Source organism: Mus musculus, chromosome 2 (assembly GCF_000001635.26).
Source record: "Mus musculus strain C57BL/6J chromosome 2, GRCm38.p6 C57BL/6J".
In the NCBI taxonomy this organism is placed as follows: domain Eukaryota; kingdom Metazoa; phylum Chordata; class Mammalia; order Rodentia; family Muridae; genus Mus; species Mus musculus.
Genome location: NC_000068.7, coordinates 4130983 through 4158070, shown reverse-complemented (window position 1 = coordinate 4158070; position 27088 = coordinate 4130983). Strand labels below are relative to the sequence as shown.

The following is a 27088-nucleotide window of genomic DNA, read 5'->3' as shown; positions in this document are numbered from 1 at the left end:
CGCAGTTGCCTTTAACTGGGTCATTCTAGAGAAGAGTGAGGTTGTTTCTTGCTTGCTGAATTGACTTTAGCAGTTCAACACATAACGTGTAGTAGCTCTGGGTGAGAAGATCTGATGCATGCTTCACACACAAACCCATTTCTGGCTTCATGGATTTAAGGTAAAACATGACGCCGCACCATAAAAACACAGAATGTCTGCCTCAGCTCTCCCAGGCGTGTCACATAGGATTATATGTTCTTGGGTAGGATCTTTCCTGGCCTGCCTCAGACGCCTCTATTTTCAAGACTGTTTCAACACTTCATAGGGTAATATTTTTCTATTAACAAATATTTCCTTGTATTTCATCTGGACCTGTCATTCTCCAGCTCTAGGGAGTCCTCTTTAATTTGAGTCCTCATTAAGATGAAACCCAGGCTGTCATTAGCTCGCCATAATCTTATGCGAAGTCCTGGTTACTACAGCTGAAAGCATCTGCCACGGCCTCCTTAGCTTTGCTCTGCACAGGCTAAGACATGCTTTTTAAGTTTTCTGGTTCATGGGGTCTAACAGTTTGTCGGAATTGATAAATCAAGTGAGAGGAATACAATAGATCACTTAAGGAAGTATGGTCCATGGATGCCTGGTAAAGATTCAAGCAGGTTTACAAAATTTGAAGTGACTTCATGTATTTTAGACACTCTCTGATAATTAATCTAAATATCCACAGAGTGATTGCACTTTTTTGACTTTTTAAAAATTGTTTACCATCTTACATCTATATTTTTAATGCAGTTCCAAAATTGCAATATGAGTTGAGGGGAAGAGTTATAGACAGCTCCCGTGCAGCAAGTTTCACTGCAGGGATTGAACCCTGATCATTCTGCACAAGCTCTCTCTACCACTAAGTTATATCCTCAGCCCCTTAGACAGTTTCCTTTAAAAGATCAGCCTCCCATCCTTTTAAGTATCCCTTTTATCAGAAAGACCATTCTTCTCAGAGGATATTCTTTAGAAAGTTATTTGATGCCACAAACCAGAAGCCATTCCCCCCCCCCCCTTTTTTTTAAAGTGACTTTAATTCACAAAATGATGCAATGTCTTTATGTCTTGGAGGCAGAATTAAGACAGGTCCAGACACATCAAAATGTACTGTCCCTGGGGATGTAGGTAATTGTGAACCAGAAGAGATATTAAAGACAGCAGTGTGGTGAGTATTCTTAAAAACTTCAATTAGCACATGAAATAGTTGTGAAGCTTTAAAAGTCAATGTCCACCTTTTCTAGAGAGGTTACTGTGGACCTGTGTTTTCTTTACTTCATAAACATTTAACAAAGCACAGCTGTAATGGAGTCTGGCCAATTATTCCATCCTCCTCCCACTCCACCCCTCTCCTCTTTCCTACCCTCTCTTTTCTGTTTACTCTCTTTTCTCCTCCCCCTTCCTGGTTTCACTTTCCTCCTGCACCTCCCCTCTCAGGTTCCCTACCTTTACTTCCTGTTGTCTCCCCTCTCCATACCAGTTCTTTCCTATCTCCCCTTCCCTTCTTCTGTCTTCCCCAACTCCTCTCTCCTCCTCTCCCGACACCCCTCCTTCTTCATCTTGCCCCCATTCTACAGTTGTCTCCTTGCATTCATAACAGCCAGGCTTGGCTGGATTTCCTTGCCTTCCCCCAGTTCTTGCTGAAAATTTCACAGTAGGAAGAGAGGAACCCCAAGAAACTGAAAACAGGAGGCTGCTGCCCTTGCCTCATTCACTGGATGCAATCAATACTCAGGAGACTGAGGAGAACAGAGGAGGTTGGAAGGTGAAGAATGGAATTGAAGAGAGACATTTACAAGCAACACAATGGCAACAAAGAATAGCATTATTTCTATTTGCCCTCCTAAGAGTCGAAATCCAATCAGCATCTTTCCCTTCTTTCTTTCCATCTTGCCTCTACAAGCATCATTTGCTGTGCTCCTGTATCCCATGCCCCAGCCATCACCTGCTAGGGGGACAGTCAAAAATACAACCAACAGCCTAATGACTTTCCTAGCTTGGTTTATAGCAGTGGCTCTCAACCTGTGGGTCTCAACCCCTTTGGGGGGTTGAATGACCCTTCACAGGGGTTACATACTAGATATCATGCATATCAGATGTTTATATTATGATTCATAAGAGGAGCAAAATTAGTTATGGAGTAGCAATGAAAATAATTTTATGGTTGGGGTCCCCACAACATGAAGGGTGGCAACTTTCATGTTGACTACTTTAAAGGGTGGCAACATTAGGAAGATCGAGAACCACTGGTTTATAGTATCCAAAAGGAAGCATGAACAGTGAGCCCAAGTATCTAGCCACAGGCCAGAGCTGTGTTTAAAACCTGGGTGGCTCACAATACACTGTTATTAGAGGAAGCCAGCTGTCACCCTGTCTGTTTCTAGGTATGTCAAGTGTGACCACCCACCCAGGAGACAGAGCAAGCTCAGGTGTCCTCCTGGAAATAGCCTTAATTTCAGCATGCCTGACCATTTTGCCCATTCTATTTGGCCCCTTCCAGTGAACCTCATGCATATTTATGTGCCAATTATGCAAATCCCAAGATGAAAATGCATTAAGCACCTATGATTTAGACTGGTTAAGTCTATTACATGGCACAATGAAATTACTGCATGATGTCCAGTTTATCTCAACACTTGCTTTAAATTGTCAGTTAGTTATTAAGTAACCATAACACACCAAAATTTTGCTGAAGGAAGTGTCCTTTGTCTGCCCAACCATGATACTAGGAAATCAGACATTTCGAGCTAAATCCTCATCAACATGAAAAAACATTCCAGAGTAGACTTAATAGGGCATAGTGTGATCAAAGTTTAAGAAAGGCAAGAGATCACCAGTATTGTCAGACTCTGGCAAATTAAAATCGCTGGCTCATTTCAACAACACACAACTCAGCAATTCAGAGACTGAAGATGAGGCTCAGGAGTGGGATTTTGTTCTTGATCCTTATGCAGTCAGGTCTCATTCCCTGAGCTGGCAGGACTTATTGTAGGTTACCAAATTCAAATGTACGCTGAAATTTCAAATAGGGAGATATCAATTTCCAGAGTCAGAAATAAAAGAGATTAAAAAGGAAATCACAGAAGCAATTCAAGCACAGGGGCAAATCCCTTGTAACCTGGCAACGGAAGGGTCAGAACCAGAGTCCATTTGGTGTGTAGTAATATCAGGTTTGAACTTTGGAAGGACCTGAGCCTCTAATCTCAATGTGTACTAGATGACGTGATGGTCAAAGAACCAACCATGATGAGAACTCAGCCAGTAAACATAGTACATGCGCAATCTGACCCACAGATGTCCATTTCTCCTGGATACTTTAGCATGCCATTTTAATGGGCCCATTGCTTGATTTGTGGAGTGTCTGGGTATATCTCATTTCCATAGGGAACTCCCCTTGAAGTCCGTGCGAGTTGGACTTGTATGGGGTTATATGCTCAGATTGCTAGACATAGTCAGCCTCAGCAAGAACCGCTAGGAGAGTACAGTTTGTCTGCAGCAGTGATTTCAGGAGCTGGCCAAATGAACAGATTCCACAGCCATTCCACCAAGCATTCGGATCTCAGCTTGTCAATAAAGAGAGAGAAGCCAACTGCATTTGCCATTTTCTCTGCAGCTGTGAAAACTGTATGCTCTCTGCCTGCTACCTCCAGAGAAGAACATTTGGAAGACACTGCCTGCAAGCAACCTGACATCACCTGGGGAGGAGAGAACAACAGGCCACCACACAGGTCTCCAAGGAGATCTCTCAGCTAGCCAGCCAAGGGGCTGGAATCAGAAGCTTTGTAGCAACTGTCACTGGGGCTGTCCTTCTAATGAAGGGTGATTATCAAAGGACGGGTGAACCCAGCAGAATGTCCACCCCCACATGCTGTGGTGCTTTCATGCATGTCCCAACATTCCAATGTTGTCTCAAAGTGTCACAGTCATGCCCCTTAACTAGAAGGGGCAGACAACAATAACAACAACAAACAAAAACAAAACAACAAGAAAACAACCAAGACCACTTCCTTGACAAAAGGCTCTATTTGTTTTTTAACCCTAGCTGAACATCAAAGAAACGAGTTAAATAAAAGCCTGATCCTATTGATTTCACCACTGTTATATGTTTAAAGAGCTATTTGCCTCCTAAATTTTAAAATTAATCAATTAAGAAAAATAATATTGCTAGCGTTATTTAAAACTTTCAGCCTCTGTTCAAAGTTATGCATGAATTCAGTAGCCCTTTCTTCATCTGAGCTTTCCTTGGGAAAGTCCATGTACAAGGCAGTCCTTTTCAAGTAAAAAGCAAACTCCAACCAAGGAGAAAAATGTCCACGAGGTTGGGATCAGTCTCCTGGAGCTTTTTTCTATAGGCTTCCGGAACAAGTTCAAGGTGTGTTTGATTAGCGCTGCCCTGAAATCTCTTGTTCAGGTCGGCGAGTTTTCTGAGAACAAAACGCTCTCCAGAATGCATTAACCTACTTTCAATAGAGAGGCTTCCCCATCCTCCGCTCTGAACCGGAGGAGGAGCCCAGAGGATGTTCCAGTGAAAGCTGGGCATGCTCTTTGCCTTAAAAGCGGGACTCATCCTGCGAAACATCAGCGCAGCCAGAGAAATCCGTACTTCCTGCAAGCACACCAACAGCTGGAGGGCAGCTCCGGTCCCAAAGCAAGAATGATTGGAAATCCTGCTAAAATATGGCTGTCTAATCAACCGAGAGGCAAACTCATTTACTAAGATTCCCATTGTCCACGCTGACAGATGGCCCCCCGCCCCCTTCCCCTTTTCACTGATTGTAGTAGCTCTGCCTTGGAGGCAAAGCTATTCTTTGAGAGGTCCAGTTGCATTCGCCAGCCTAGTTCCGAAACGAGACAAAAGCTAGTATAATCTTCCTTTTCAGTGAGCCTTCCCTAAACCACCAAGGAGCGCGCAAAGAAACCAGGGTTTAGTCCCCCTTACCTTGGTTCTCATCGGAGATAGGAGCCCTTCCATTTTGGCGGAATCCTCATGCCAGTTTCTCTTCTCTGCAAGTTACTCTGTCTGTGTTGCAGTCCTTAAGCATCCCACATGAAAAGAGCCATGCCTGGAGCCTCCAGTGGCTCCCCTCTCGCGGGTGGCGCCTCTGCACCGCGAGCAGTCTAACTTGAATTCTTGGTGCCTGAGGTGCCCGAGAAAGGATGTACGGGGAGAAGTCTGCTCCACTCCTCGCCCTCTTCCCCCTCTTTCTTCTCTCCGGTGCTCTCTCCTCCCTCTCTCTCCTCCCTCTCTCTTTCCATAATCTGCCTACAGCTCTCAGTGTACCGTGCTCACTTGACAAATGATCTCTGTCTTAGGTATTGTATTTGAGCCAAGAAAAGTGGTCTGAACAAACTACAGGGCAGCTCACCCAAAACAGAAGAGGCAAACAGAACTGCTGCTGCCTGGCGCTCCCAGCCTCTCGGCTTCACTAGGCAGCGTGCTCTCTCAGGAGTGAGAGAGTAGATCCATCCATCTATTCGTCTTTCATTAGAAAGGGGGATCCTGAATGGAATCAGTTGACACCATTATTCAGATGGTTTTCTGGTCCATATGCAGAAAGCAGAAAAAAAAATCGTGTCACTTACATATTTCAAAATAACCATTTGTTAAACCCAGTGTAGACACAACATCTGGACAGGGAACTGGAATTTTTGATGTTTGATCAGATGTTTGGACACACCTTCTCCAGAAAACTTTCAAAATCAAATGTATGGATTCTATTCCAGAGAGGCTGAGCATTAAACAGTGTGTGTGTGTGTGTGTGTGTTATTTGGGAGCTATGTATGTGTGGGTATGTGCTATAAGGAGTTGTGTGTGTGTATGTGTATGTGCATAATGTGGGTAGTATGTATGTATAGTATGTTTGATTTGTAATGGGGGTTCCTTGCGTATGTGTGTTATGAGGACTTGTGTGTAAGTGTAGCGTGTGTGGATGGTGTGTGTAGTGTAGTGTGTATATAGTATGTATGGCATAATGGAGATTATGTGTACATGCCTGTCTGTGTATATATGTATAAATGGGTGTCTATGGCATAATGGGGGATTTTGTGTGCATGTGGTGTTTGTGTGTATGTTTGTGCATATGTATGTGTGTGTGTATTATACTGCCAAAACTAGGTATCTCATTTAGTATTGCCAGCAACTTGGAAAAAGCAGACAATGGAAGAAACATACCAAAGAGGAGTGTAATGGAATGAACTGGAATGGAATGAACCTGAACAGATGTACTTCCTTCAGCTTGAAGGGTTATCTGTGTGGTAAGAATTCAAAACCTGCCCCTCCATGAATGAGTGTGTCACCATACCTAAGAACACCCATGTCTTTGCAAGAGCTTGAGGGCATATTCATACATACATTTGATGCACACAGCAGACGTGAGCTGACCTATGGCATTTACACCTACCGCCATCTGTCTCTTGTCCCTGGAATGGGACCTGTCCCTCTTTTTACCTGCTTCTCTTATACCCGACTCCCAACACAGCTCCAAGATGAAGCTGCAGGTGGACCTTCTTACTCAGTCTTCCTTCACTACACCCTCAACCATGTATTAATCCACTTTTCCTCCACTAGTTCTCAAAACCATGGGCTAAGGAACTCTCTCGACTCCTGACTGACCTCTCCGCCTGCACTGGAGTTCTCTATGCTCAATGCATCTCCATTCAACTTTATGTATCAGGCTGAAATTACATTCTCCCTGAGCCAAGTGCTCATCTCATTGTCCAGACTCTCACCATACCAGCAAATCATCCAGATACACGGAGAATAAGCCCATGTCCTGATATAAAAGATTCCTGTCACCTTGGGGTGGCTTCCAGACCGTATTCCCTTCACAACTATCTTAGTTGGTCTTATTCAGTATCCAAGTATTTGGAGTCTCCTACAATTTTTTTTTCAGTCATTCATCAAATAGCTACAATGCACCTGCTGTCTGCTGGGTCAGACCCCTTCAAGTTCCTAAGGACACAGTGGGAACAGTGTAGCCTAAGGCCTGGTCCACAACCTTGTGGCGGATGCAACACCCCCCCCCCCCCGTCCCCCGTCCCCGTGACCTCACTCTGTGCCCATGACACTGGCACAGTGATTATGTATGCGATGTGCTCGTGTGACCTCCTCTTGACTTCAAGGGCTGCTGCCTGTGAGACATTTCTCCTTCCCGGACATTCACTGTCAGCTCTCTCTCAGGAGACTTAAAGTGGCTTGTCTCCAAAGAATTCTGTTCCCTCATCTCCATCCCTCATTCTACTCCGCTCTCCTCTCCATACCTATCCTCTACGTGTCCACGGGCCTTACTTTGGGGGTGTCATGGGAGAAGCTCGATCTCCATTATTCAAGGAAGAGCCCGGTGCTCACCCCCTACCTCCCTTCCTGTCTGGCAGACCTTCCTGTCTTCCCTGTGGAGATGCTCTCACTCACTCTGTGTGCCACACAGACTTTCACTGTGTTGGCTTCTCTGTGACTACAACAAGCTACATCCATGACTTGCTTCTAGGCCCTAGATGGATGCTCTAGAACATTTTGCTTTGTTTCACACCTGTCCTGATCCCAGAACCCCTCACCACCACTTGCAGACATACACAGTGTTTGCTCCTTGACCTTTTAGCCGGGGCACAACTGCTCCCTGTTACTCTGCCTCTCTCCAAGTGTTCCTAAGTGGGTAGGACACAGCAGAACTGTGTCAGGGCTTACAAAAAAAGTTACACTGATCCTGTTTTGGGCTGCTTGGTGTCTGACAGACTCCAAGCATGGGTTTTTGGAACCAGAACAGCCCACCAAAGCCAGAGGAAGGGATTCTGGGAAGGAATTTTGAAGATCCTATATATAGCACCTCCAAGAGGGGCATAACTCTTGGGGTTGCTTATGTTCAACTTCTCAAACTCGAAGTTCCTGGAACTTGGGGTTGTTTGCCATGTGTCTTTCCCACTCTTTCATAGGTGTATGTGTGCATGTTGTGAGAAGGCAAGAGGCTGATGTTGTGTCTTCCTCTGTCCTTCCCCACCTTAATTTTTGAGACAGGTTCTCGCAGATAACCTCGAGCTCATTTGTCAGGCTACTTGGTTGGCCAGCAAGCCCAGGCAGCCTCTAACTCTGGACTTGCAATCTCACCCACGGGTCCCTGGAGTTCTTACATTTTTTCTATGGGTATTAAGGACTTGGGTTCTCATGCTACACAGAGAGCATTTAGTCATGGAGATATTTCCTTAGCTTCCACTTTGCATGTTTTCCCTGTGGTCTGTGAGGTTGCAGAGAATGAATATGGAACCCAGGAATGTAAAGGACCTGAAACAGTAAAGCAGAGCTTGACCTAGCACTGCTGCTGAGGCCCCTACTTCCGATGGTGACCATGAAACACTGTGCCAGGCACCGTACTGAGTGTCTCCCAACATTAGTTTATCTACTTCTCACACTCTGCCCTCTTAAGGGAGGTATTCTTCTCAGTCTTGCTTTGAGGATGTTTTAGCTAAGTCACACACCCCACCTAACAGAACTGAGTTTAGCCCAGTGAGGCGAATCCTGGTGCATGGTTTCCATCCCATCAAAAGAATCTTCTGTTCCAGTCTAAGGCATCCAACATGCTAAAAACATATTTACTTTCTGTTCTTTAGTAGTGCGAGGTTATGAAGGTAAGCATGAGAAAATATTATTTTAGAGTGATGCATTAATATTCAGTACCTCAACCAGTTATCTATTCATGAAACCAATATTCATTGGCAATTTACTACAAGCCAGAGTACTTCTCAAGAGAAAGGTCTCCCCTCTCTATAAGAGACAGTTATTTATAAAATGCAATGTCAAGTTATTTCCAATCATCCCCCAAGCCCTTTAAATATCAATGGCTACTGCTCATGTGAAATGCATAAAGTGACAATATTTTGAGGAGGGGAGGGACCCCCAGAGAGGCAGGAGCAGCTATGGTAGACGTAGGAACCTGGCAATCAAGTGTACTCCCATGACCAGTATGGGTTCCCTGATGATCTCTGCAGTCATCAACATTTCAGTAATATTTAGCTGTGGAGTACCAATTTGTCTGGTTCAGGGCCAGAGTTTTCTAACTGGGACTGCTCTCTGCTTGCAGCCTCACATTCTAAAAGATCTTCTACCTTCCAGAAGGGCAAGATTTATAACCCTAGATGGGCCTGGTCTTAGGAGAAAAGGTAATGAGTGTTAAACATGTGGAAACTGGCAAAAATCTGAATTAAATGGGAGCTGCTTTGAAAGAGAATCTTGGCTGCTATCCAGCTAATGGGCTTTCTGCTGTGGGCTCAGGGCTTCTAAACTCAGGGGGAAATGTGCCTATGCATGAGGTGCTAGCCAATGGCCTCTGTCCTTTGAGTTATTCTTTGTTACCATCTGGATATAGAATACACACACACACACACACACACATACACACACACACACACACAGAGAGAGAAAGAGAGAGAGAGAGAGAGAGAGAGAGAGAGAGACAGAGAGAGACAGAGACAGAGACAGAGAGACAGAGACAGAGACAGAGACAGACAGAGATAGACAGAGACAGATACAGAGACACAGAGACACAGAGAGACAGAGGAGATAACTTCAAGGTAAACTTCTCTAGATTAGAAACACAGGTAAATATCATGAGGACCATTAGGTTTGTCCCAGTCAGAAGGTGAGGCTGCCCACCTCAGACTAAAACCCCGACCCTTTGTTCTTAACATCCTTGTTGTCATTGAGGTTAATTTCCTTAAGTCCCTTGGAGTCTCTGGGGATCACAGCTCCCTGCACAATTGTGGTTCATTATGTGGGGCCTGAGATACCCTGCTTCATAAACAGTTTTCCATTCATTAAGGTAAGAAGATCACAACCTGACAGCCATTCACATCCTTTCCTTCCCTTTACATCGTATTTCCAAACATCCTCATTAACACTTCGGGTTTAGGGCAGTAAGGACTGAAGAGAGCTTCCCAGATGAGTCCTAGATTCCTCAAGTAACACTGAGTGAGCTAGCTACTTAACTAATATCCTCCAAACCACCTTCCTGGCAACCCTGACTCTCATCCTAAGTCACACTAACGTGCTTGGGCTTATAACATGAACTGTAGTGTATCACAGGGAAAACCATCACTGACTACCTGCTAATGTACTCAGCAAAAAATCGGGATGAAAATCAAGTACTTGAATTTTTTGTGACCGAATAAGGATAAACATTCTATAAGTTGCTGCTTTATGGAAATTATAGAGCATTTGGGGCTCTTTTGAAGGACTTTCCCATGCTACCTTTAAAGAACACTACAATAAAGAATCCAGTATAGCATGGCAGGTATTAATTTCCCTGTTTACAAGGGTAGAGAGGCGAGGTGGGAGAAAGCAGTATTTACAGATCTTAACTATTTTTCTAGGATTTATACTAGATTCTGTTAAGTTGCATCTGGTTTTATGTTCATGAGTATCTCATCCCTCCCCACTTAACAGATGATGGTCAGAAAAAGAGAATTAGGTCTGGTGGTAAATAGCATCATTTGGTCCCAGATATCTGTACATTTATGTTACCTATGATATTTTCCATGTGACTCGCCACATTCTTGATTTCTGTGTGCATGACTCCATGGCTTGCTTCAGATAGTAGGATAACTGATACAGTGAAATCTTTGGCATGTCCATGGGGAAGAAACAATGAGGCTGGCTTGCTGATCTCAAGAGGAACATGAGGAAAAAGTCAATGTATAGCCTAATGAACAAGCCAACAACTCAGAAATGAACAAGGCTAGCCAGAGCAGCTCATCCTGGTCTCCATGAATGAAATGAAGCATTGTGCTTGTTATACAGCTCAAAGATTCAAAAGCTAGCCCAAGACCACAGAACTGCTGAAATGTACATCCCGGGGTTACAGCTCAATGGGGCAGATGCTTGCTGTGTGAATGAAGACATGAGTCCAGATCCCCAGATCCTACATAAAAAGGCACACAGACAATGCCTTGGGCCTTTAACTTTAGGACTGGTGGGGCAGAGACAGAAAGAGCCCTGGGCTTGTTGGCCAGGCAATCTAGCTAAATTGGCTGAAGTTCAGTGGTAGAGCTTGCGTCAAAAAACTAAGTCAAAGGAATCGCACACTTTTGTGCACATGTGCACATTCAGAACAGATCCAGCATAGAAACCCCAAATGTGGGTCTTCAACTCCAGATCTCAAGTTCTTCCTATTCTACTAGACCCGGAAAGCTCATTGTGTGGAATAATGTGCTTTACAAAAGTGTTTTCCGAGACTCTGTTCCAAAATCTTTGCTCTTGTATACACAGCCCAGCGCTGTCACATCACTGACTACCTCCAAGAAGACTTACGGTGCTTTGTTGACGATTCTCTACACTTATGGCCGTCTGGGGAAACAGTCAGACAGTGCTGGGTCTTGGTTGATCAGTCATCTTGTCTTTATGATGTTTTAGATTCTCTGCCCCATTTTCCAAAGAACAGTGATTGCCTAAAGTTATCAGCACTTGGTGCAGAAGTTAATTGGAATCCAGCCCTGGGAGACGTCTTCCTTCAGAGCTTCCTGTCTCTCTGAAAAAAGCCACACAGCGGAGAAAATAGAACTGCTTTTTTTTTTGTCATTATCATAAAAACTTGAGCTGGAAATGGGTCTTTATCTACTCATGTGTTTGTTGAAGATACATAAAAGACAGAGGGATTACTCTGAAGCTTTTGAAAAGAGATATTTGCGTTTTTGTTTTTTGCCTTTAAGACTTTCCATTTAAGAGCTTTTGTTAGGACAGAGAACCCCAGAAGCTGTTGCCTCCCAGGACATTGCTCTAGGGACCCCTCAGAAGACATTTGGGAAGTCGTTATGGAGGAGGAAGCTGAGACAGGGCATCTGGTAGAGCAGGAGCTAGCATATCTCTTTAACCTTCTCCACTCAGCTCCGAGGAAAGATGCAGGGGAGGGCACTGTTTGAACACTTTTGTTTCCGTTTTCCAAGAATTTGTGCTGAGGGACATTAGGTCAGGCTTGTCCACATGAACTGGTGGTCTAAGTATCTGTAGGGCTGTCATGATGGAGGGGCGGAGTTAGTGGTGAGAGAGGATTTTAAGAACAACTTATATGAAAAAAGCAGAGAAGCAGACCATGTCTGTATTTATCTTACTTATTTTATCTAACTTATTATCTTATTTAATTAACCTTTCTTATTTGAAGTGTGTGGGTGTTTGGTCTGTCTATCTGAATGTCCACCATATACATGGTGGTTCCTAAAAAGCCAGAGGAGGGCATTGGATTCTCCGGAACTAGCGTTACAGAGGATGTGAGCTGCCGTGTGAGCTGGGACTTGAAGCTGGGTTCTCTGGAAGAGCAACAAGTGCTCTTAACCAGCGCGCCATCTCCTCCAGTCCTGGCAGAAAATATCTTATTTGAAGACAACAGGAAGCCGCAGACTTATGAATAGTACTGTCTGACTTCTTGGTCATAGACTTTGACCCTTTACTTTTCTTACTTTAAAACTTAATTCATACCTCGCTCTACCTGAAGCCATTCTTATGCCAAAAGTGAAGGAAATGACAGGGCTCCTTTCCCTTCACTACAAGTCTCTTGAAAAAATTGCACATTAATTTATTGAAAACCCTGCAGGAAATTCTTTTATAGTAAAAGCTCCTTTTAAGTTATTTAATTTTAGAAGTTAAAATAAAATAAAAACACCTGCATCCGATTTGACAGGACTTTTAATTAAATTGCTAGGATTACCTAATTCGATTTGGGGGAAATTGTGACTTTCCATACAACAAACACACCCTTCTGTGCATTATTTACAAGCTTTGATTACTTTCCCAAATCAATTCTGAATCTTTTAAAAAGAAGGATTTATTTATTTAGTGTGGGTGTATGAGCCTGCTTGAGTTTTCTATATACCACATACACACTGGTGCCCAGGGAAGTCAGGAGAGGGCACTGGACCCCTGACACTAGGGTTCCAGGGGCTTTTGGCGGTTATGTAGATGTTGGGAACCAAACCCAGATCCTCCACAAAAGCAGCAAGCCCTGAGTTATCTCCCTAACCCCCTGTTACTATATCTTTTTTTCCATTTAATTTTTTATTAGATATTTTCTTTATTTACATTTCAAATGTTATAAAAACCCCTATCCCATCCCACCTCTCCCTGCTCACCAACCCACCCACTCCTGCTTCCCTATCCTGGCATTCCCATACACTGGGGCATCGCCTGCTACTAAATCTTAAGGTTTTGGTCAGTTTCTACTGAAGGCACAAAAGAAAGTAATTGTTTACTTGGAGGTTTGTTTTAGCTGAGTCAAGAGAATTAAATTAATGGTGTTGGGTATTGATGGGAATTGGCATCGCTTGCTTTTCTCCTTGTTGTGACCAAATACCTGACAGGAAGCAACTTAAGTAGGAGGCAGCCTATTTTGGCTTACAGCTTTGTGGTACAATCCATCACAGAGCAGGAGGTGTGGCATCTTAAGCTGCTCTTGGCCATGGGACAAAAGCATAAGGCTTACGGCTGTGTAGATCAGTAAGCAGAGATGTGGAGGCCCATGCTTGGGGGATTTCTCGTTTCCCTCTTTTACTCAGGCCTGGAGTCCAGCTTGTAAAATAACACCAGCACAATCACTTGCACACCAGCACAATCACTCGCACACCAGCACAATCACTTGCACACCAGCACAATCACTCGCACACCAGCACAATCACTCGCACACCAGCACAATCACTTGCACACCAGCACAATCACTCGCACACCAGCACAATCACTCGCACACCAGCACAATCACTCGCACACCAGCACAATCACTCGCACACCAGCACAATCACTTGCACACCAGCACAATCACTTGCACACCAGCACAATCACTTGCACACCCCCGAAGCACCTTCAAAGACAAAGGGGGAGGTGCCATCTAAATCCGTTCTAGTTGTCATCGTAGACCAACTCTCACGGCATCTTTTATCCAGGAATTTGGAATGAATTCTGCTTTGTGTGAGACGCATCTTTACCTTGATATTTAAATGTGTCCCTTACGAGCGAAACGCCAATCCTTTTATTTTCTATGAACAGAAGAATAGGTCCCAGTGCCTGAAGCCATCAGAGATGCCTGGATTTCCATCAGCTGAGGAAATAAATGTTGATGCCTTCTTTTAATGAGAACAGATCTTTCCTCGCTCAGAACCTCAGCCTGAACCTAAGGAATCTAACTCAAGATGAGAACTGCATTGATTTGAAACCCATTGGTAATTAATCATAAAAACCTAAACTATTAGTATGACAGTAGCCATGGGGCAAAATCCCTCTATTTTAAAACTTTGAATGGTTTCCAAGCACGATTTACCTGGATATAGTTTAGAGAAAGGCACTTGGCCTTTAAAAAGCAGATCCCCGAAACCCTTTGTTATGCCACTGTCCTAACATTAATTGATAGAGTTCTTATAAATTAGCCTAACTCTAATAAAAGACTCCACTATACGATCCAACTTTCATAATCACAAGTTAAAATTTTGTTTCCTTTGATTGTCTTGTAACTATAGACTTAAGGTGCTTCTCATGCTAAACTGTATGATCAACTATCATATTCACAAGGCTAAGGTTTTGAGATTCCTTTCTCTTTTAAATGTGAACTTAAAATTGTTTCTCATTGTGATACATATATACATACAGTCTCCTAGAGAGAAGAAAAAAGCCCTTCTTGCTCCTTCTGCTCCACGAAAGGGTTGTCTTCCCATAGCTCACCATAAAGACTGTTCATGCTAACAAACTTACCTCTTTTATAAACTTTTATAAACTCCCTTCCCATTCCCCAAAGAAAGTCGATTCCATACTATGTCTGTCATATGGCTAGGACCTCAGGGGGAAGGGATGCCTCAGCATGGGCCCACAGAGGCACCCCCTTCCTCCTCACCTTACCTGGCTCTTCAAAACATCCTTGACTTCCTCCCTTTCTTTCTTTCTTTCTTTCTTTCTTTCTTTCTTTCTTTCTTTCTTTCTTTCTTTCTTTCTTTCTTTCTTTCTTCCTTCCTTCCTTCCTTCCTTCCTTCCTTCCTTCCTTCCTCCCTCCCTCCCTCCCTCTCTCTTTCTCTCTCTCTCTCTCTTTCTTTCTTTTTTTTTAAAACAAAACAAAACAGATTTGCCCCCCCCCCCCTTTTTAAATCTCTGGCTTGTTGAAATCTTAGCCAACTTTCTACTAAATATTCAAAGGTAGAAAGGATAATATTTTTCAATTTAAGACAATTCACTTGTTTAATGAAGCTGGAAGTATTTTGTTCAAGGCACTCTGCCCATCTCCTAAGAGGTTCTCTGTGCACTGGCAGCACTGCCTGCCCAAGCTTGCCAGGATGGCTTTCCCTTCACCTCCCTGTGAATGGACTCTTCCCTTCCTAGGAGCCCAGGTGCGCTGCACAGGAACTGTGTGTTAGAAGTGAAAGAGAAGAGGTTTGGTGAATAAAAGCTCTTTTTGTCTTTTTCTGTTTTTAAAGGAAATGTGGATTTCTGTAACAGCATCTTTGATAGGGACTGCCAGGATGTGACTGTGCAGGCACAAGCGAGCGGTGGAGCATAAACAAACATGACCACTCTGGGAGCTCAGGGTACTTCCCTTTCATGTCAGAATGTGTTTAGACAGCTATGCAACCAGAGAGCTTGGGATCACAGAAAACAATGCCCAGGAGAAAGGAATGCATTGGATTTGGTTCCCTGGGGCCTTGACTTGGCTATTTCTTTGTTAGAACCCAAGGCTATTCTACATGTTGATCATACTTGTCCCTGTATGCAGACAAGTGTTGCCTAAGCGCATAGCTGAGAATTGGCAGTGCATCCTGCTTTCCTATTGTGTGCATAATATGGTGTGTGCACTGCCTTTGTGGGGGTCTATTTTACATGCTTATTCCAGGAATCCAGGAAGACCATTTGCCTAAGACGTTTTCTCCAGAGAAACCCAAGAGAAAGGATTAGCAACAGATGCCTTTCATTCTTTTCTTGAGTCCTTGTCTTTCCGCAGAGATAGATGAGGCACTAAATCTCAACATAGAAAGCAGGTTTTAGGGACCAAGAGTTTCCGCTCAGTGGATAGAGTGTTTGCTGTGCATACATGAGTACTAGAGTTTGGACTAACAGAACCCAGATAACAGCCAGGAAGGCATAGCTGCCCACCTATAATTCAAGCACTCAGAAGGCCAAGGGAAAGGCTCCCAGAAACTCCTAGCTAGAATAAAGGAAACTCCTAGCTAGAGTAGCCTATATAGTGAGCTCTGGGTTCAATTAAGAGACCTAGCCTCAATGCGTAAGGTGCAGAGTAGTTGAGGAACACTTGGTATGTCAACCTTGGGCTTTCACATGTACAAGGACAGACACACACACACACACACACACACACACACACACACACACAATTATTCCTCTGAATTGGGTAATGGTACTTGCATAGGAGACAACACTCAAGAGACAGCAATAGAACAACCACTGTGAGTTGGAGACAAGCCCAGGTATACTCTGAGACTCTGAGATCTGTCTCGGGAAACAGAAACAAAAGAATGAAGAAGATCAGAAGATTGCAGCAAAGGCAGGGCCCAGGAACCCTGGCAAATTCCGTCACACAATGTATGTTTTCTAATGCACACTAACCTCTCTGCATTTGTCTAACTCCGTTGAAGAATAGAGGCAGACCGTTAAAAAGGCAAAAGTAGTTCCTGTTGGAGAAATAGGTACAATATTTGGAAGAGAGAATTGATTTCATGGGTAAGAACTTCGGGGATAGATGTTACTGTTACAGGTGACAATCAGTGAGGCTCTCTACAAGAGAGTGCTAAGGTGAACAGAGTGATAATCAGTTGGCATCCATGGCAGAACAATTCTTATATCAGGAGCCACAATGGGGATGGGTATCTATGGCAATTCTATAGAGTCATAATGGCCAGAGTAGAGAGGGCTGGTACCTACCTAGCCTGTAGGGATGTGGGATCAGGAACATTTGAATCTATGGGCAGGTACAGCAGGGGAAACAGTGACCAGGTTCTGCAGAGAGCAGGATAGAGTGCTGATGACAGTGGGGAAGAGGCAGTTAGTGCCTCCCATAGAAAATGGCTTGGCAAGAGTGCAGGTGGCAGGCGAAGCAGAACCATTTGTGTCGAAGGCAGCATGAAGAGCAGTGGGCCAGCTATCCAGGTCTGGGGTGAGTGGAACAATGAAGACTGGTAGGGTAGGCTTGAAGCAGTGTTGTAAAGGAGATGCTATGGTCTCAGGACCACACTTATAGTCAGTCTAACTCCTATGACCTAACTCCTGGGAACTGAACAGTCTTCCTCTTAACTCTATTTGTAATGTCATGATAGAAGAGAGCATAATTTAAGAATTCATTGGTTTATTTGAGCCCCAGTAGTTTTTGGGTTTTCGTTAGAGATTCATCAAAAGAGACTGCAGCGTCTGGTAGCCCTGGACACAAGCTGACATTTCAAGAATACGCTTATTCACAACAAGAAGTAGCCTACACTCACAAAAGCAGCAACACTGTTCCTTAAAGGCATCATTAAGACTAACTACATGATATAAACTCCGTAGGATATTAGAGCTGAATTGTACGTTACCTAATCTAGTCACTCGTTTTACAGAGAAATCAAGTCTCAGAGAGTTTGATGGTTTTTTTCTAAGATTGCGGAAGGTTAAAACTTTGTGTCTCCCTCAGCATCGTGTCTGCTGTGCATACAATAAAGGAACAGTTATTATAGAGGAATGGTTTGGGAAACTATCTCCATGGACATTTAGTTTGTGCTATAGCTAATAGACTTCTCTTCTTACATACGAAAGCACCTGGAAGCCCTGGCTTCATGTAACAAAAGCTCATACACCATACAGAGAACGGACTCAAGGAATACTGAAGTTATTTGGAAGTTAGTACATGTGGACTGTCTGACTTTGCTTTATTTCATGGACCATTAGGTGAGAAGAAATCATGTGTGTTGGGGGAAGTAGGCTGTGCTGTCATGCTTTGAATGTAAAATGTCCCCCAGAGGTTCATGTATTTGAAGTTGGTCCTTAACTGTTTTGGAAGATTCTAGAACTGTCAAGAGACAGTTTCCCTTGGTGGAAAAGGTGGGTCACTGGGAGTGAGTCTTGAAGTTTGATGGTCGGGGGTGCTTTCTGCTTACTCTCTGTTTCCTACCTACAGATACAGTGATACCAGATGCCTCATGGTCCTGTCACCATGAGTTCTCTGCCATGGTGGACTGGTGGACTGTAGCCCTTCAAAACCAGAAACCCAAATAGATACATCTGAGTAGCTCCCACTGGGCACTTCTCAGCTTGCTCATTTTCTGTAGCAAAGATCTCTGCCGTACAGTCTTTTCAAGTTTAACACTCAAATCCTACTTTCTTTCCATAATGAGATCTGTCCTTACATTACACCAATGCTCTTCTCCACGGCAATCATTCTTCTAGCTTGCCTTGCATGCATCCTTGGTTTTGCCTCCTCTAGACTATAGTCTGTAACATAATGCTTGAATGTGTTTAGTAATCACATTGATTTCCCCAATATAGGACATCTTTCTCTTAAGTCCCATGGTTGGGGACAAATAATTTTATACAAAAAAAAAAAAAGGTTGTGGTTCCTCCTTACACCTGAAGTCCTTATTTGGCCTTTTGTCGTCATCTGGCATCTTCATTTTGATGTCCACACTCTTGGCAAATGCACTATACAACCAGCTCTATGATACCAATAATTCTTTCCCATGTGCATTATTTTATCCAGAATCTACCTTTCAATCCATGAGAAAAAGAAGGCAAAGGGCCCAAAGTCCATTACTTCATAAGCACTCAGTAAATATTAGGTCTCCTTCAAGTGTGTATCAACTCTCTTCCAGGAACGTTCTCTGAGTAACCAGCTCTCACCCACGCATCTATCCTGCACAGTCAGCAGTTAGTTCAGGTTATTCTGTGTCCTTGCTATCTTTTAACCTTCAGCTGTATTTTAGCCTTTAAGCATATGGTCTCCCAGCTCTGTATTTTCTGTTTCTCTATCCTGTGGCCTGTAAGATAAGAGCTTAATAGCTTCCATCAACACTGTTGTTATAGAATGTTTTTAGCTCCAAGAACCCCTGTATCACTCTCTCATGTTTTAAACTCCACAGCAAAATAGCAAGAATGCAGGCATATGAGTTGAAGAAGGAAGAGGAAGAAGATGAATATGCATGGGCTATCTCTGCTCTTCTCTCGGAATCCTCTCACACTAAAGGAAGAGATAAATAAGGAGGGACAGTGACAAGTGTTCGGGCAGTGATACGTGTTAGCATCATCATTGAGTCTAGTGCCTGTGGACTTGTAACTCCACTGAAAAACAAAGTCATATTGAGTTTATGGGTCTTAATTCACCCAGCTTGATAATGGTAAAAGCTTTGGGGATTGGATTGAATCTTTCCTTGTGACTTTAAGGAACACTCAAAAGAGATTTCCCTCTATCTTTCTCATGCATGCAAGATTTGGGATGCTCTATCCAACTACAGGTTAAGAAATGCAGCATCTTGACACCTCCATACCCAAAGCCAAGATTGCTGTTTCTTTCAGACAGGCCCCCAAAAAGCATTGGACAAAATTTGACTAAATGCTTTATAGACCTTCCCCTTTGACTAAGAAAAAAAAAAACATTGGTGATTGCTTCTATTCCATAGATGGAAAACCAAGAAAGAGACTTATACTTTATTCCTCATGGTATAGCATTATATCCTTAGTGGGTGAGGCCCTTGTTTACCCTGAGGTGGTAGGCTATTCATGGCTAACCAGTGTATCACTGGTACAACTAAGATGATTAGATATTACAAGTGGAAGCCTGAAGGGATCTTCCCTGAACTGATATTCAACCCATAAATCACACCACTGCTCATATAGAGCAACTGCTCATGATAACAAGATAACACCCAGATCCTACTAGTTAAGGTGCATTTTTTGAAACTTGTTTTTACAGTTTTATTTCTTTTGTGTGTATGTCTGTGTGTGTGTGTGTGTGTGTGTGTGTGTGTGTGTGTGTGTGTGTGTATGTGGGTGTGTATGTCTGTGTGTGTGTGTGTGGGGGGGTGTTGGCACACACACACATGCTGCAGCATACCAGTTGAGGACAGAGGATAACTTGCAGGAATCGATTCTCTCTTTCTACCAAGTGGGTCTTGGAGACTGAACTCAGTTCTTTGGTTTGGAGGCTGTTGTCTTTACCTGCTAAGCCATCTTGCTGGCTCTGACCACTATAATCCATAGGGCCAACAAGAGCCTTCCACAGTAGCCCTTGGTGTCTGTGCCACTGATTAGAAATACAATTGGCTGCTTCTCTCTGCTCCCTAACTGTTATGTGACATCAGGTGTCATGTGACTTCAAAGGACAAAATGTAGTGTTGGCTGTTGCCATGGAGACTTAAGAACCATCTGAATTGCTATGGCATCATAGAAGCAAGATTCCAATCATGGGTCTTTATAGGCTGTTGAAATCTATCTCATATTTTTAGAACGTGTGACATTTAACACATTGATGAATATTCCCAGCTTCAGTACACATACCTCGCTTTCACATTTAGATTGGGTTTTTCAGCTCAACTGTCTGGATCCCCCACCCCCACCCCGCCCCTTCCTGGTAAATGCTGGGTTTCCTTATGAGTAAAGATAATTTTTTTCTCTGCTTTTCTTTTCTTATTTATTATTTTCTTATTCTTAATGCTGCTTTATTCTTGCTTCTTATTTCCTCTTTATTCCACAATTATGATCATTTTCTCACTAGGCTGTCTGCGTCTACTTCTACCAGCCTCTTCTCTGACAGCCCTGGATACAACTGCCCCAAGCCCATCGTCTCCACTGCTCTCCACCAATCTCATGTCATATGCATTAGTCGGGGACTCACACACAGGTCTGCACTTCTGCTGAAGGTGCACAGCTACTTCCCTCATGCTTTTGTCTCTCAAGTTACAATCCGCTGTCACCCAAGATGATTCCCATTCACTGACGCTCAGGAGCATTGCATAAAACTGCTCTTCTAGGTCTGCGAAAAGAGGCTCTTGTTCTCCATTTTTATGAAAACTGCTAACAGGATTTTCTTTACCTCTGTATAAGACACACACACACACACACACACACACACACACACACACACACACACAGACACACACACAGACACACACACACACACACACAGACACACACACAGACACACACACACACACACACAGACACACACACACACACACACACACACACACACACACACACAGAGAGAGAGAGAGAGAGAGAGAGAGAGAGAGAGAGAGAGAGTTCTTAATTTTTTTATCTGTGCTAGGGTTAGAACCAAAGTCCTCACACATCCGAGTCAAGCCGTCTACCGTATCACTAGCTGCAACCTCTGCAAACAGTGATTTCAACTCTTTAAACTTTTAATTCTTCTTCTCAGTCCTGGTGCTAGAACTCATGGCCTTGTCCTTGCTGGGCAAGTAAAGGCTTTACCCCGGAGCTCCGTTTCTATCTCTAATACTTCCAATTGCATATGACATGGCCTGGCTAATGCCTTACTCATAAGTTTCTATCATGTTGTCTAAACTTACTCAAAAGATGCTGATTAGCTTGTTAAAACAGAAATGTGTATAACCTATTTAGTATTGAAGAAAATGAAAGGAAAATTATAAATGCATTCTAAGGAAATAAAATTCATATAAGAAAGCACTGCTAACAGAAGCCCCTTAAGTTGTCCCGCTGCCATGTGGAAGGCTCCCCTACACTGTTTTTATTCATCCAGTCTCAATCCGGTTCAGAAAGACCCTCTCTTGAATCTCTCTCCTTGAGAGAGTTGTGGAATCCCTCATACTTGCTTTCTTCTCTATAAAGCTCTCCACAGAAGAGCCTTCACACTCTTTCCACAGTAGTAGGAGAAAGTTCAAGAGCATCCATGAGTGGAATACTATTGATGTGTGACTCTTGCTCTGTGTTTCCAGGAAGCTCTGTGTGTCTCTCCTCCAGGTTAATCACTGGGAAAACGTAAGAGCTCCCTTGGAAGACGGGAAGCAGTTTTGTGTACATTTTTTCTTACAGGGGTCAGCAAAGGATGATTTATTCCTATTGCATTTATAATCACCTCAATAGGCTGCAGCTGTCAGTACCATGTACACAGTAATGTGAATTAAATATATTTGCACAGACAGTAATGTCACAAAGAAATAAAGAAGAACTACCTGTATTTGCCAACCACTATCAAGCATTCTGCTGTTATCCTTGTCAATATCTAGGTCAATTCCAATACTGTTTCAGAAATTCCACTCTGGACCAACCATGGCTAATTTTGTTTTCTGTTTGAATAAGATGCCTGGCACTCATGATCTGGGGAAGAATATGAAGAGGATGCTCCTACTGCAGATGACTGAAACACATACAGACTGTCTGTAAGTCAATGAAACAGTGTGCTGCTTCTCCTCTGATAGGCTGCTTCTTAATTAATCTACCCATCAATCAAGAGTAATGTACCAAGTGATGTTCCTCACTTCGGAACTCTGCTGTGGAGGCTCCAAATACTTGTATTGTGTGGATTTATGTCTGGAGATCTCATTATATCAAACAAAACTCTAACTCCAGAAACCAGAAATGTGTATAAAGGGAGGCCTTGAAAACCTTTTGAAAACTGTCAGAGAATGAATGGAGAGTACAGGCCTTCCCATAACACCCACCCCCACTGTTCACGGGGTACGGATAGTTCTTATATCCAACTTGCTTCTTTCTTAGTCACCAGTGTTTCACCTCCACACCTCCCCAGTTCCCCTAAGCCTACACTGTGTCTTCATGCCATCTCCTTGGGTACCTTATTCTAATGCTGGTTCCATACCACATGTGTGCCTAGGCTCTCACACTGATGCCATAGGTGCATGCCATATGCCCATAAGGTACCTTAGCTCTTACAGGATGAGTCTGAGTTTCACATGAACATCTGGATTTCCTTCCTTTTTAACTGAAGTGAAATCCATGTCACTTATATTAGCAATTTCACACTTTAACAGTGTACAACCGAGACCTTTATCTAGGTCTAGGTCTAAAATATGTTCATCATCCCAATGGGACCGAGGACCATTAAGCAGCTCTGAGAATTATCATATCTTTGTATTGGAAACATTCAAAATTCATGAGCTATTTTAATGGGTCGCTCATACCTGTTAACTAGTTTGAACCATACTCACCCTAATGGGCTACAGAATATGAGAATCTATTCCTCTTTGCCAATCAAACCCCTGAAGCCATTTCCAACTTCTCCTCCTCCCTTGCCTTTCTCATTGTCCCTGGCTCTAGAAATCACTATTCTTGACTTCTGGAATCAACTGTCAGCGTCCTCTTTGAAGGGAATGTGCAGTGTTTGTCTTTCATGCCTGATAGGTCACTGAGCCAGTCCTGACTTACATCCATGTTGCAGCAAATGACAGATTTTATTATTTGTGTGGCAACTAAGTTTCCATTTCCTTTATCTGTGTATCCACTGACAGAGTTCTAGCTCGGTTTTACATGTTAGCTAGGGCGAAGAGTGCTGCATTAACACTCAAGTGTAGATATTTCTCTGACGTGTTGGTTTTTTCTCCTTTGGATATACACCCAGGAATGGGATTGCCAGATCATGTGGCAGCTCTATTTTTAATGTTTTGAGGAACTTACATACTGTTTTCCATAATAGTTGCACTAATTTGCATTTCTATTACCAGCATAGGAGAATTCCCCTTTCTTCACATCCTTGCCAGTACACACACACACACACACACACACACACACACACACACACACTATGTATGAATAGGGACTGAAAAAATGGCTCATTTGGCAAAGTGCTTATTATGCAAGCACAAAGACCTAAATTCAATCCTTATAACCCATATAAAAAGGTGAGCATGGTGATGTGCATTTGTTATCATTCATTCATTCATTCATTCATTCATTCATTCAGTGTATACAGTAATGGGAAGACAATATATTTTAATCCCAGAACTGGGGAGAAAGAAGAGTCAGATATCTGGGTTTCCTGACCAGCCAGCCTGCTTACTCAACAAACCTCAGGCCAGATATACACCCTTTCTGAAGAGTCACACTTAATGTTGAACTGTAGCCTCTACATGGGCATATGTGCACCCATACACACGCACCTAAACAAACATGTACACACACACACACACACACACACACACACACACACACACACACACACACACATACACACACACACACACAGAGGAATGTCATATCTCATCATGGTTTTAATTTGTACCTCCCTGATGATTAGAAATGCTAAGAACATCCTCCCGCTCTTATTGGCCATCTGCACGCGTCTTTTAAGAACTACCCATTTCTGGTTACTATTCTGATCATGGATAAGTAGTTTGCAAATATTATCCCACTCTGTAAGTCATCGTTTAAACTCTTGATTATTCCACTTGTGCAAGAGCTTTTAGACTGCAGCCAGTCTCATTGGTCCATTTTTACTTTTGTAGGTGGTGGTCTCGGTGGTCATAGCTGAAGGAAAAGTCTTCACCTAGACAGTGTCTCAGAGTGTTTTCCATGTATGTGTATCTAAAAAACACGAGAGAAAAAGCTCTTCGTTCTTCTGCATGTCGATGGCCAGCCTTGCTTGCATCCTTTATTAAGGAGACTCGTTTCCTAATGTATATTTTTGCTGGTTTGTTATTGTTGCTGGGGACAGATTGGTCATAATGATGTGGCTGTTATTCCACATTCGCCTTCCCACTGCACTTCTCTGTGCGTGTCCTTTGCAGTGTGTTGGGGTGCAATGTTATTCTGCCTCCAGCTTTCTTTGTTTTGCTCAGGAATGTTCTGGCTATTCACAGTCATTAGTGGTTTTATCTAAGTTTTAGGAGCTTTTTCTTTTTTTCCTTGTTCCTATTTCAGTGAAGAATGTCATTAGCATTTGATAGGAATTACATTGCTTCTGTAGATCATGCTGTATAGTGTGGGCATGTTAACAATATTAATTAGTCTGGAAAATGGAATGTGTTTCCATTTGGTGTGTTATCTTTAGTTTCCTTCATTGGTGTTCTGTAATGTTCATTGTGGAGATAATTCACTTCCTCGGTTAAATTTATTTATACAGGTTATTTGCTGTAACAGCTAGCATTAAGATTGTTTTTCCAGCAGTTTTGCAATTGATATATACAAATACCATCGATTCTTGAAATTGATTTCATATCGTGCCAACTTACTGAATTGGCTGGTCAGTTTTAACATTCTCGGTGCAGTCTAGCCTTATCGCCATACAGAATCATGCTGCTTGCAAATCGGGATAGCTTCTCCTCCTGCCCTCCTATTCAGGTGCCTTTGATTTTTCTCTCTTACCTCGCTGTGCTGGCTCAGACTTGAAATACTGTGTTGGTTAACAGTATGAGCAAATCGACCTTTACCTTGTTTCTGATCCTAGAATAAATGATAGCATGTGTCCTTATTCTTTGTGGTTCTGGCTGTGGGTTGTCATATATAGACCATCCCCACTACACACTGCTGCCTTATACTAGGGAATGAGCACAAGACCCTTCTCATGCTAGGCAAATGCTCTACTGTGACTTATATGCAAAGATCTTTCTTCTATTAACAAAAAATTAAACAGATTCTCACTACATTGCCTATACTGGTCTTGGCCTTACTCCGTAGCCCAAGGAGTCTTTTTAACTCATCCACAGTTACATGACCTCCTTATTCATCAACCATATATTGAAACCCTCTTCTAGTAGACTAGACTAGTAGAAAGCATGATGGGAAAAATGAGGTACAAAATAATAATTCCTATTTTAGGGGCTTTTACCATCTGGGAAGTCAACAGAGTTTCTGAAATCTCTGGTTTCAGAAATCTTTGTGTCTTCTTCAGTGAAATGTTAAAACTTACTTTTGGCCTAACAGACATTCTACTTGTACTTCAGACACCCTTACTGAAATCCTGCCTGATTGTTCAGATACCAGGAGCTGAAAACTGCCAACCCCATGAAGGCCTTGGGGAAGAGCCCCTCCCTTTCAGTTGACTGAAGCATTAAATCATCTTTTCCCCACCTGTGTTTTTCCTTTTTCTTTAAAACTGAAGCGTGAGCCTTACTCTCTAGGCAGGTTTAAAAAAATAATGAAAATAATCACGACTGTAACGTATGTTGTTTCTTTCTTCTATAACATCAAAAATTTCTACCCTGTTCCCTTGACATTTTTTTAATATAGTCTAAACGTCCTGGTTTTTATTTTCGCTTTCGTGGAAACAGGTTCAGAAGGGGGTGAAGAATTATCTATTGTAATCCAGTAAATTAGAAATGAAGGGGAAAAAAAGCCAGAAATCATTTTTCAAGAATCTGGCCCAGATGTCAGTGAAATTTCACAGGGAAACCATATCTGTGAGAAGATCATTTTGACACGAGATAGTAAATCTTTCTGGAAAAAAAAAAGTCTCCCTGTCTTTCTTTGCACAAAAAAAAAAAAAAAAAAAAAAAAAAAAAAAATCAGTTGCTATCAGGAAATAGCAGAGAGATATCACAGCCGCTTGAAGCTGAATGCTACCTGCAAAATTATTTCCCCAAGGCTCCCCATTTATCCAACTCTCTCTTCATATAATAAATAAACTTGCTCAATTTTGAACATCCAGTCTGACTCTTCATGCAGTGAGATCTCCAGGTGTGCACTGTAGCAGAAGGAGTCACGCTGAGTCCAATCAATTCCTACATGATTGCCAGCAGGAAGGGGTAATATTCATGACCATATCACCCAGAGCGGTGCCAGCTCTTTTTTGGAGAATATGCTCTATGATAAAAATTAATAGTAGTAACTGCATGGATTAGGTGACTTAGAGCCCCCTTCCTTCATGCAGATAGCCCAGGGAAGGTCACCGACAAGGTAGCCAGCCATTGCCATCAACTGTCATAGTTTTCCTGTGCTCACACTGAGCACGGACAAATGAAAAATATGAATGATGCTGTTCTTAACCACTTCTCTGTGTGGACATTTATGTATACATTTGTGTGTGTGCACACGTGTGTGAGAGCTTGTATGTGCATGAAGGTAGATGTCACTACATGTGTTCCTTAATCACGTTCTATGTTATTTTTTTTTTTAAATATGAACTCGGAGTTTGCTGATTTGGCTGGGCCA

At 42.8% G+C, this 27088-nt stretch overlaps 1 protein-coding gene and 1 long non-coding RNA gene across 4 annotated transcripts in view; one reads left to right on the top strand and one right to left on the bottom strand.

Moving 5' to 3' along the window:
- Frmd4a (FERM domain containing 4A) overlaps nucleotides 1–27088 on the bottom strand; it is a 596394-nt gene that overhangs the window by 455973 nt on the left and 113333 nt on the right. Inside the window, exon 1 of one of the 3 annotated variants that reach the window (NM_172475.3) lies at nucleotides 4961–5208. The exons of the other annotated variants lie outside the window; for them this stretch is intronic. Within the exon in view, the coding sequence (NP_766063.3) occupies nucleotides 4961–4993 (33 nt within the window). The 5' untranslated portion in view covers nucleotides 4994–5208. Of the gene's footprint in view, nucleotides 1–4960; nucleotides 5209–27088 lie in introns of those variants that run through there. 3 annotated transcript variants of the gene reach the window in all.
- 1700080N15Rik (RIKEN cDNA 1700080N15 gene) lies at nucleotides 16930–26006 on the top strand. Its single transcript, NR_040500.1, has 3 exons — nucleotides 16930–17138; nucleotides 22286–22365; nucleotides 25862–26006. It is a non-coding gene; the product is annotated as an RIKEN cDNA 1700080N15 gene (long non-coding RNA).